Source organism: Myodes glareolus, chromosome 4 (genome assembly GCF_982192425.1).
Source record: "Myodes glareolus chromosome 4, mMyoGla1.1, whole genome shotgun sequence".
In the NCBI taxonomy this organism is placed as follows: Eukaryota; Metazoa; Chordata; class Mammalia; order Rodentia; family Cricetidae; genus Myodes; species Myodes glareolus.
Genome location: NC_142029.1, coordinates 63670969 through 63683225, shown reverse-complemented (window position 1 = coordinate 63683225; position 12257 = coordinate 63670969). Strand labels below are relative to the sequence as shown.

Sequence of the window (12257 nt, the reverse complement as noted above, 5' to 3'; positions counted from 1 at the left end):
AATTGTCGATGATGTCAGTGATGGCACTGACGGTGATGGTAAGGGGGTCTTAGTGGTGACGTGATCATTACGATGCTGATAACTAATGGCGGGCATGGTGATGAAGCCGGTGATGATGATATCATTAATAGCACCATAAATGCCAAGCCTGAGCATCTCTCTGAGATGGCTTGTTATGAACGTGATTTATTATTATGAATTGGCCATAAAATATACCTTTCAAGTTGGGGCATTTTTTTGAAATTAAGGAGATGTAGATAGCTAAAACAAAATAATGTGTTTAAGGTAGAATGGTTGGGCAGGTGGGACCACAGCCTACACTCTCATTGTGTGGGTATCTGATTAGAGAGGGTACAGTGCCCCTCCACCGAAGTGCTAGGGAGAGGCCAGGAGCACCAGGACAGGAGAGAATCTGCTTTGTTGTGGGACTAAACCCATCCCTGCCTTGCCTCCTCACTTCTCAGCTGTCTGATTCCACTGGGGCCCTGTCAGCAAACTAACTATAACAGCAGGTTTCTTGCTTTGAATTTTAACAGAGGGGGTAGAAGTTGGCAGGATTTCTGCTCCTTTGTTCCTCTGACTGGTGAGGCCAAGAGTGCTGCCCTGAGCATTCAGGTGGGCAGATGCTCCGAGAACAGGAGTTGCGACTGTAGTCAGCTGAGTCTGGGCCTCTGGGAGCTGGGACTCAGGAGTGTGCACCTTGGCTGACCTGCGCTGGTATAAGGAGAAGCCCCAGAGGCCTACGTTCCATGCAAAACAAAACTAATTAATTCATACCTGGCCTCATTTTGTCCTTGGATCTGAATCTAAGACTCTTGGGAGTGACTTTGTAAACCAAGCAAGTATTTTTTTCCTCCCCCTAAATTCTATTAGATTAATTCAAAATATAAATATTATGTTTCTCAATTTTGGCTTGAATCGGCTCTGGGAGGATCTTACAGCCTCTTTGCAGATCCAGTGGTGGCTCTTTAACTTATTTGTTATTAGTGCCCCAGGCCTTCTAAGGTCTTTTTGGTAGCTAAAAGAATATTACAAAAGATCAGAATAAGATTAGCCAGGCCAATTCTGCTTCCCATGGGCAAAGGGTTGGGGACCAAGGTTTTCTCAACAGCATCCAATGCTGAATTCTCAGAACCTTACAAATACCTCACACAACAGTCTTTTCCTATTGATATCCTGAGCTGAAATTCTTCACATATTGAAAATGTTTATCAGTAGGTTAAGAGTCTCTCCCTCTGTGTGTGTGTGTGTGTGTGTGTGTGTGCGCGCGCACGCGCGGGTGTACACATGATATTACATGTGTGTTCATATCTAGGTGGACATTCATTGTGTGAATGGGGGGGTTTAAGAGTCTTTATAAAGTATGTTAAGCTCTTTTGCTTATTTATGAGTGTTTATGATGCTGTTTTTACTGACAGACACTAATTGTTTCTTGGTAAGTGTGAATACGTATGACATAGGAGTGTGTATTTATATGTGTGTATACAGGTACGTATGTGTATGCCCATGCATGTGGAAGCCAGAGGTTGATGTCAGGCGGCTTTTTCAGTTTATCCTCATTGCATTTTTTGAGACTGGGTCTCTCACTAAACGTCGAGGTCTCTGTAGGGTTGGGCTGGCCGGCCAGTGAGTTTCAGAGTTCTATTCGTCTATACCCCCCTAGAGCTGAGATTACAGACACACTCCGACTAACCTGGATCTTACGTCTGTACGTGGGACCACAGCTCCAGTCCTTATGCTTGAGTGGCAAACACGTCACTGACTGCTGAGAGATCGTTCGTTGTAATTTTTATTGCAATTATGATATAAATTACTTGTAGGAAATATAGGAAAATGAGCTGTGACACAGAGAACAACCACAATCCTACAACCTAGACACCATCACCGTTACACTCAGACATGCGTCCTCCCAAGTGTTTGTCCTTTGAAAAACTGGGAAGCATAATGACTCTCACCAGATTTTCCTGCCGCTTTGGGAGGAAACACAAGAGACTATTTAGTTCTCTTATGACTGTGTTTGATATTCAGAAAAGTTCGTCATCAACACTAACTAAATTTCATACATAGCTTGAAGAAGAAATCAAAACTACTCATAAGTTTTAAGATAAATATAGTAAACTTCATAAGGTAAAAATTTTCATTTTAATACATAAAAAGATTTTGTCGAGAATGGTTTGGGGGAAACTAACTTTTTGGTTACTGAGGTTCACCATCTGGTGATTTGGCATATTGATAATTCTGTTTAAGGTGATACAGTGTCTTCTGGCTCCATGCTGGGATAAAGACAGCAAAGTCTTATCTGATATTCAGGAGGCTAATATATGATAAGGGCTTCAGGACAGCATTTCCAGAGGAAAGGCAAGTGACAGATGGCGGAAGTGTGTGCTAAGTGTCATGGTGACAGGGCCAAGCTGCATGGACAGCCAGTTCTGAGCTGGTGGACTTGAGAATCTAAGGAAAGCTGGCTAGGAATAAAAATGCAGAACCTGAGGTTGTCTCAGGTATACCATGTGGCTCCTTGTGTCAGTAACCTGGTCTGGGAGCTGAGTGCCTTGTCTAGCCTGAATGAAAGGGCTATTACCAGGACTAATGCCTAGAGCTGTCTTTAATACAGAGGTAGAAGCCTGCAAAGTGTCATTCAGTCCCGGCTGTCTTACCCTCCTCCTCTGAGTCAGATATGGCTAAGGCAAGTATCAAATAGCTATGGATATGAAATAGGGCCCATAAACACAGGCTCATTTAAATTGCTACTGAATATATCTTTTTAATAGTATCTTTGAAATTGAATGGGCACAGGATAGCTTTCTCTGGGGAACTGGGGTGCTAAGGTAGAACAATGCCATCTGTCACTCAATGGCATCTCACACTAAATACTGAGTCACAGTTGGAAGGAAGTGGGAGCATGTGCACTCTGCGGTGGAGACTTGGGGGACCATTTTTCAGATGAATGAGTCCAGGAAAGAATGCTTAATTTCTGAGAAGATGAAAGGTAAGAAATGAGTGGCTGACTCAGAATGTGAAGGAATGTATAAAGGGATTGACCTAGAACATTCTATAAAGATAGATGAAGTCTATGACCTGTATTCCACAAAGATGTTAGACAATTTGCCAGAGACACCATGGTGACTTGGTGGCAGTCCCCAGGTGTAATGCGTGACTCTAATTGTGGACCCTCTAAAGGAGGTGCGAAGCTGTGACAGGAGACTTCCTAAGACTTGATATGAAGGTTACTAGTCAGAAAGAGCTAGCAAAGAAAAAGGAAAGATAGGATTTTATTCTCCTTGGAGACGTGGGGACTTGCTTAGCCACAAGCACCCTGAATCCTGCCTGTCTGAGAGCAGAACATCAGCAGCAGGGAGCAATACTGCTTTATGGGGTCCCACGGCTCATCCAGGGGAGCAAAGAACACTGCTTACTGTGACGTCATTCATCACTTATGCAGTTGCCACGGCAGTGATTCTGCAAAATTAGGAAAAGCTTTTCCTCTGAGAAACCAAGGGGAAATGAGATGCTTGCTAGAATACGTACATTTGACTTCCCCGGGCATCAGTTTTAAGGCACAAAAGCATAGATATCATAGAACAAAATGCTGACCTTGGAACAACAGGTTGTTGGATCCCCAGAAATGGAGTTACAGGAGGCTGGGAGGGGCCCAACATAGGTGCTGGAAAATGAACTCAGGTCCTCTACGAGAGCAGAAAGTGCTCTTTCTTGCTGATTCTTCTCTCCGGGCCGGGTATTATAATCCTAAATCAAATGTCCTTCTTGAGGGAAGATAACTAATGCCGGGCTTTTGCGAAAGTGTTTATAGGTTATTTAAGTTCCCTTTGTATAAACTGATAAAGCAAATTTTACTGGAAAAAAAAGTGTTCCACCAAACACTACCAAGGTCAACTCCGACTTGGCTTTGCACTAATACTACTTTTTCATTTATACTGGTTAGTCATGAACTAGCGACTAGAAGAATTGGAAAGAACCATAAAAAGCCACATGATGCTAGACAATGCACCTTTGTTACTTGGTCTTATGTTTCTCAACTTTTTAATGACAATAACAGTAGTGGGCAGTGTCTCGTTCTGCTGGGTGCTGGGATAGTGAGTGAAGTGAGGCACAGCAGCTCCTTAGCCCAGCAGCTTGGGGACATCACTTTTTTTATTTAAGACCACTGTCTTCGGTGAGTGACAAAGATGGATGCAGAAGGATGAGTGAATGAGCGAACAAGCAATGAAAGAGGAAAAGAGAGTCAGCAGAAGGGGCAGCTTGCCCTTCCGTGTGGCGAGGGATCCTGTCTTTTCTGGGAACCCCTTGTAGGGTGGAGTAGAAGATGGCTTAGCCTTGTGTCTAGCTTGGGGCAGGACGGTCTCCAGGCCCTCCAGAAGGAAAGCGGAGCTCTCTGATCACTCTGTCCTCATGGCTCGCCCCCGTCTCCCATCTGCTGAGAAGGTACAGTTCTGTCTGCAGCCCTCTCTGAGGACATGAACCTCCCTTGGCTTCACTTGGCATTTTTACTCGGAGTCACTTGCTGTGCTAGGACCCAACTACATAGTCAATGCCAGTTTCTAGCTTGCTGAGGGCTGCAGCTTTTCGTCATTAAACCAAAAGTCAGACTGTTCGTGGCAGAATAGACAATTAGCAAACTCAGCAACCACCTCAAGGACCCGTGGAAGCCTTGAGGGGACAGGCTCTCCACATGTGACTTCCTGTGTGGTCTTGGTGAATTCACTTCATCTCTGCTGGTGGGCCTTAGCTATAGCAAGATAAGCGTTGAAATACCTGCCCAGATTATTTCAACATTCTATTTTAAAACAATTATTTACATAATTTATTCCTGGAAGAATAAATGCTAGGAAATCCAGTCACATGATTCAGTGTGTGCCTTGAATCCTTGGACTGAAGGAGGTCACAATCTAGGTGAAATTATACATTTAAAACTGGTGACTGCCCGGGTGTGGGAACCTATCCTTTATAGCTCTTCCTTCCCCCGACAATGCTAATCCTTCTCATCCATCCCTAGATCTTCACTACATGAAAAATGGCTTTCACACCACTTCTAACAACACCCCAAGTACTTTCCTCTATGCCAGGGAATCTGCCCAGCATTTTATAAACATTGGCTCACTAAATGTGTAGGTAATCATGTGTGATCTTGTATGTCCATAGGTGGATGTTTATGTGTGCAGGTGCTCACAATCATGTGTACATAAGTGTGACTGTGTGTATGCATGCATCAGTATGTGTGCACATATATGTGAATATAGAGGCTCACTAGTGGCTTCTTCCATGCTACCCACCATCATTTTTCAGGAGGATTTTCCTGAAGCTGCAGCATCTATTCCAGACTCACGTGGGCAGTGGGCGCTAGCAACTCCTCTGTTTTTTGCACAAATGTCCTGAGTTTAATTACAGGTAGGTATCATGCTCCTTCCCCACCCTCTAGTCACCTGGCAGACACACCCTACTTCACATAGTCTTCCTGGCTTGCCAATTGCAGACTCTCCGCTGGGTCTCCTCACCGGCTCTCCTTCACTGTGGTCCCCCTTGCTCCTTTGTTACTACACTAATCTCCTAAGTGCTTTCCCTGCCTCCACATCTCTCTGCTCCTGCGCATACTTTGTGAGTGAGCATGCCAAAGTGCTCTTTCTAATGCATGCATCCAATCTGGTCCTTTCCCTGGTTACCAAGGGAACCAGATGCATTGAATCTAAGCTCTTTCAGTTTTAGAAAAACAAACAAACAAACAAAAGAATGCATAAAGCTGCTTGCCCTGGCTCTTCCTCTCACATCAGCATCTTTATCCTCTTCCCATCCTCACTTGATCACCCAGCTAGGTCTCTTCAGATCTCTTTGCCTTTGTCCTGACACCCTGTCCCATTGTGTCTTTGCATGGTCTGGTCATTTTGTTTGGAAAGTCCCGTTTGAACTGCTATTAACTTCAAGTTTCAAGTTCAGAGTCATCTTTCCTGCGAGTTCTCATTGATGCCCTTTGGTCAGGGAAGTCTTCATCCTACCACTCCTGGAATACATTACCATTGCAGCATTTAACCACATGCGCTGTTTATCTACAGGTCAATGCCACCAGCCAATTATAGCTTCTCTGGGTGTAGGGTCCCTGTCTTCTTCGTCTTTGGATGTCAAGCACCAAGCATGGTATTAGGCATATCTGAGGAACCTGGTAAATGCTTTTTGAATGAATGAATAAATGAATAAATGTTATATTGCCTCCCCAAACCAATCACTCTAGCCATAAAAAAAATGGGATGCTTCAGTTGACTGAAGCCAGCAGTGCTGAATGCATATGTGTGGGGAAAACCAATCCTGCCAATCACACGGCCAACAGAATGAGGTGCTTATCAATGCAGAGGCAACCATATCATCTGAAGTTGGATTCAGGGGCATCAGGTCAAGCCTGTGCCTCTGTGGCTAGGCTTCAGGGGCATCAGGTCAAGCCTGTGCCTCCGTGGCTAGGCTTAGGGGCAGTATGTCAAGCCTGTGCCTCCATGGCTATTTTTAGCTTCTGCCCACTGTGGAGTTATACATATCCCTATTCTAGCTGCAAGACACTACAGTGTTCCCAGAACATCAGGAAAAAGGGAAATGGTCTTTATGTGTGTCTCTACATGAGAAGCTTTCAAATGATGCTCTCAGAATTCACTAGTTAGTGCTGGTCACAGTCATAGTTTTGCGTCAAACTCTGGTAAGTGGAGGGGTGAGATCTGTGGCTGAGCTTAGGCATGATTCCCTGCTAGGTTAGGGATAGAGCTATTTTCTATATACTCCCATGGCAAAAAATAATGATCCCAAAATGATCAAGGTTTGACTGCTAAGAGAACGGGCAACTGAGCATTGACTAGGCAAGCTATAATAAGAAACAAAGAACAAGCCTATCAGCATCCTGCTTCAGTCACCAGGCCCAGGAAATGAGCACACATTCCTGCCTTCTGACCACCAGCCCCTGAATTTCTTTGCTTGAAGTTTCTGCCAATCCTTAAAGCCTCCTTTGCTACCCAGGCAGCCAGCTAGGAATGCTGGGAGCCCAATGTTCCCAACCTAGGAGCAGACCTTAACCAATGGTTGCCCAGAGTGTTTTCAGCCAGATTGTATAGAGGTCCAATTGTTTTCATCCCTAGGAAACATACTCTGATGTTTGCTATGCATGGGCTTCCAGAATGTTCCTAATAAAATTCAGTCCTGTTATGCACTGTGGCAGCTGGCTTGACCATACACCTCCAACAGTTGCTTTTCTTTCACCAGATCACATCTTTAGACCATTATGGTGTGTGTGTCAACTCTTTTCATTTCTTAATTCAGAGCTAGCATTTAGGCAGTATCAAACAAAGGTGCTCTCTGCCATATGGCCAGCGCCTCCCTGAGTCTTTCCATCTGTGGGGAATGTGCTTTCTCTTCACCATCTCAGCATCAATGCCAGTTTCCCTGGGATGCCTTCCCTACCCCCACCCACACCTATTCCACCCCATCCCACCCCAGCCCATCCCCTCTCCACTCCACTCCCACGACACACGCCTAAAGCCTCCCAGTGCCCAGGCTTATACTCTATAATTTCTTGTAATGGTTATATTTCTATTGTTTAACTCTTTGCTTCCCACCTTTACCCTAACTAGACTTGACCTGCTGAGGGCAGGGATGCTGTCTTCACTCCCTTGCGTTTATATTGTTGGCATCTACTACAATGGCTGGCATAAAACTGAGCCACAGACTTAGGGGCTTTTAAAAAAAGATGAACCTCATGAGGAACGAAGATGTAAATTCAGGGTCATTTTCAAAGGTGGAATTATCAAAAGTTGAATGAAAAGAAGACATTTTATCCATGTGATTTTGACGTAGTGCTATAATTATTTCCTGTGGTAAATACAACTTTTCCCCATGTAAAGAAGCCCAGTGTCTGAAGGGGAATCTTGACATGGTTTACTAACATCTAAAAAAGAGGTCATATTGTATCGTCTTTGTTTTTTTTTTAAGATTTATTTTGTATCATTCCATTGCTCCTCCTACTCTTCTGGTATCTCCTTATTCCCTCTTAAATTCATGAGTTCTTCAGTTAAAATTAACACACAGACACAGTCTTTAACATTATATGTATGGGCAACTTTAGAGAGATTCAACAGACTGAATTTATGTATACACACACACACACACACACACACACACACACACACACACACACAAGCTTGCCTCCTAGGCAGACCTCCCAGGTTCCTTCTCCTGAGACAGGAAGTGAATGCAGGTTTTCTGGGGCATTAGACATAATTTCCAAATCTCTCTTTATGGAAAACAGCCGCTCTAAATTTCAGTGTAGCACACAGCCTTGGCCAGAAGCCCCAACTGCAAAGAGCTCTCAGGTGTAATCTTTAATAGTTCACACAAAGTAGGATTCTGGCTTGGTTCAGTGACACCAGGCTCCTCTTACTCCATGCCCCTGACACATTCACGTGACCATCATGACTTGTTTACACAGCTTCTTTACTGGGGAAGTCTCCCTCCTTCCTTTGCCAGCCCTGAACCATGTTTTTGTTTTCCCACAGAGTTTGGTCCCACAGAATCTCTTTCTCCCTTTCACTGTGAAGGCCCACAAACTGGGGAAGTGCGGCACAAATTGACAGGTTTGTGCACATGGATCACACTTTCTCTCGCTACATTGCTCATTTTATTTGGGGGGCTAAGAACAGGTTTTGCACCTTGATTCCACTCGGCACTAAAGGAAACCCGAAGACCCCAAAACTATGGTCAATAAACAGACCTCAGGCTTCAAGCAGCCTGCCATCATGAAATTCTAGAAAGCAGCCAACCACCATCGTACACACTGGGGCCCTGAGGTCACAAAATCAGACAACCTGACTTATGCCCCACTCTGCAATTGCAGAAGCAAGCAAGCAAACAAACAATTACAACAACCAAAAAACCACGCTTGATGCAGAAAAGCTAGGGGAATCCAGGCTCTCCCCATCCCTTTCTAACCACTAAAAACAAACAAACAAACAAACAAACACAAGCAACCAAACAAGCAAAAACTCAGTTCTCAGACTCTGCTAGCTGACTCATTCTCTTGCACCCTCCAGTATCAAGCCACAGGGTTTGAGGACTAACTAATCTCTTAGAGCAATAAAAGTTAAGTCTTGGCATTTTGAGGTTAAATTGAGTCTATTTCATTTCCCTCCACCGAGTCATTTCTTACAAACTCTCTGCTATACTCTGGGTACAGCGGAAGGAGGGAGATACAAAGGAATGCTCCAGGAAGCAAGGTGGTGAGCTTGGGGCCAGCACTGGCTTTGCCATTTAGAAGGATGAGCCCTTAGCACAGTGGTTCTCAACCTTGCTAATGTTGCAGCCGTTTAACACAGTTCTTCATGTTGTGGTGACCCCCAACCATAAAATTATTTTGTTGCTATTTCAAAACTATAATTTTGTTAGTTATGAGTCATAATGTAAATATGTGGCAAGCAATTCCAAAGGGGTCGTGACCCACAGGTTGAGAACCACTACCTGGTCACATAATCAGTCAGAGTCAGATTTTTGTTTGATCAAAGGAATCTAATGATGATATTTACTTCACATTCCCACTGGGATTAAATTAAAGTATCTATATTTAGTCCCTTTCTTGGGTCATTTTATTTTTTTGTCTCTAGAGACTTGGAATAAATTTGAATGAAGGACCTGTGTGAGTCAAACAGTTCAGTTGGGAGATAGGAAATCTGTAAAGGAATAGGATATTACTAACAGATCCAAGAGTAGAGAATTGTGCCCAATATACAGTTGTTGTATAAATGACCAACACAATGAGGACATTCAGAAAGGAAGATAATTAACTTTGCAAAATAAGTAATGTCACATATTTGTATGATCATCCTCTGGTAAATATAATAAATCGGACAGTAGCCAGAAAATGTTGGAAAATGCAATAGTTTAAAAAAAGAAAGAAGGAGAACTAAAGGAAGGAAAGAGCAAAGATCAGGTGTGGGGAGGAAGGCCTGCAGATGGGAGAGAACAGGCGACATCTCCTGCCTACCTGGCCAAGTGTGCACTCCATGCCACCCAGGAAGTCAGCCTCCTTCAGCCCATTGTGGTTGCTGCTGATGTCATGGACTTCAAACCGGAGACGCTGAACCTCTTCAAAGTAAAAGTCCACTGTAAACAGTTTGGAGTACACCGGGTTTATGCAGGTACGGATCACCTCTGTCCTGTCCACCTGAAAGAAGAAAGAGAAAACCCACAGGGATTAGGATTTTGTTATTAACCTTCAAACAGATTGATCTTGTGACACATTCCTGTGTTCCAAACTATAAATACCCTCTGGAGAGTCATTAGGGCTGGCAAACTGAAACTCTATCAGCTACTCCAGAGAATAAAATAAGTGTTGGTGCAGACAATTTTCCTAGACAAGACAGTCTAAGGTTCCGTGTTTGGAGATTTCAATCATGTTATAGGGACTGGATGATGGAACAGAATGAGATCCTCATTAGTGCAGGAGAGCCTGAGAGAACATCTGGGCTCAGTCAGAAAGACATCTGTGATCAATTAGTGATGTCTGCTGAGCACAGTGCTGGCAAATGATAGGTTAGCTGTCTCATTTCAGCCAAGTCTCCTCTAAGAGCGGTTGTCTATCTCAAGATTCCCAGAGCAACAAAGAGGAAGGCCGTGAGAATGAAGATCAAGCTGCCTTTGTTATCATATAGGCTCACCATTAGGTGGGCATTCACCCATTCACTACAATCCCTAGTCCTTCGTTTTCTCGTCAGCTAATGGGCAACTAGAGGAGAAAAGTATGAGAAGCATTTACTGTTCCAACACGCCATGAGCTGTCCTTCTTCCTGTCTCCTGTCTGGCCCCTCCTCCCAGATCCAAATCTAAAGAGGTGGACCTCAATACAAGAGTTTCCTGGGTTCTTCTGGGAGGGGCCTGTAGAAAGAGGGCTGGGCAGGCGATGAGAGAGTGGGGGAACAGAGAGATTCCTGCCCGCCCACACACATACAGATGTTGTTGGAGTCTCTTCCCCTCCATCCATCCAGAGAGCTTGTGCTGGGTCCTGGTGACACCAGCCCGCATCCTTTCTTGCCCTCTCCATCTCAGGCTTTGCTACTGTTTGTTTTTAAGATTTTAAAAATTATTATTTTAATATGTGTATATGCGTCTTTGTGCGCATGTGTGTATACTATGTGAGGGCCATGCTTGCAGACTCTAGAGGGCAGTACTATCTCTCCTGGAGTAGTTAATAGCCTGATGTAGGTGCTAGCAACTGAACGCGGGGCTTCCATTAAGTCATCTCCTCAGCACCTACTTTTAATTTTGAGAGAAAGACAAGGTCTTTCTGTGTAGGATGGCTGGGAATAACTGTGTATCTAGGCAGCCCTGGAATGTATGTTAATTCTCTTGCCTCGGTTTCTCCCTGAGTGCTGGGGTTACAGGCATGCAATGTCACATCTGGCCTTTTGTTCCCACCTCTTGCCCAGTCAGATCAAAGGTGGTCATGGCATTTTGCTGTGATACTCCTAATGTCTTATCTGCCTAGGTTAGTTCTTTGCTCTTGCCCCGGAAGAGTTTAACTCTCTAGGGGCTCAGCTTCACGGGCTGGGCTCTCTCTGGTTCTGCTCTGTTTCCTGCCCAGATCTGAGCCACTATGTTTCTTCTCTTTTGCATTTGTCACACAAAGCCATTAATGTTCTCGGAAACCCGAAAAAAAAAAATCTTTCAGCAGTTTCCAATGAGAGAGAGTGGTTCTTCATGCTCCACAAATCAACAGGAGCCCCCTGCTCCTACAGCGTGCCAGCTCTCAAGTAGACTCGTCTGCTGACTGCCTCTCAAGTGCTGGTTCTTAGCACAAATTAGACCACCACTTCCCTGCTTTCCCATAGGTAAGGGAAATAGCAACCTTTCAGAGGAAAAAGGCCTCAACCCTGTCATCCATGCCAGTGTTGCTTCACTAAGACAGTCTCGCTCTATCTGTCCCTCACAACACTCAACACCTTGACCCTGGCCCTGGCCACCTGCCTTCTCATGCTGGATTCTGTGTGAGGGAACATAAGGATGAGGGGCACCTGTCACGCATAGATGGGTGAACACTCCAGGTTTCGAGGAAAGTGAAGGCCTAGCCCTTGTCGTGTTACTATGTGTGCATCAGAAGCCCTGTCTTAGGGCCACTGTGCTTAGGATTTATAAGTTGTTGCTCAGATTGGTAGTTATTTAACTCTTCTGACACCCCATTATTCAGCTCCTATTTTAGATGAATTTTACACTCATACATAAAC

At 44.4% G+C, this 12257-nt stretch overlaps 1 protein-coding gene across 3 annotated transcripts in view; it reads right to left on the bottom strand.

Moving 5' to 3' along the window:
- Positions 1–12257, bottom strand: part of Cpne4 (copine 4) — a 482133-nt gene that overhangs the window by 156191 nt on the left and 313685 nt on the right. For all 3 annotated transcript variants that reach the window (XM_048417340.3, XM_048417341.3, XM_085689654.2), the window contains exon 3: positions 10022–10201. In XM_048417340.3, the coding sequence (XP_048273297.1) occupies positions 10022–10201 (180 nt within the window). The remainder of the gene's footprint in view (positions 1–10021; positions 10202–12257) is intronic.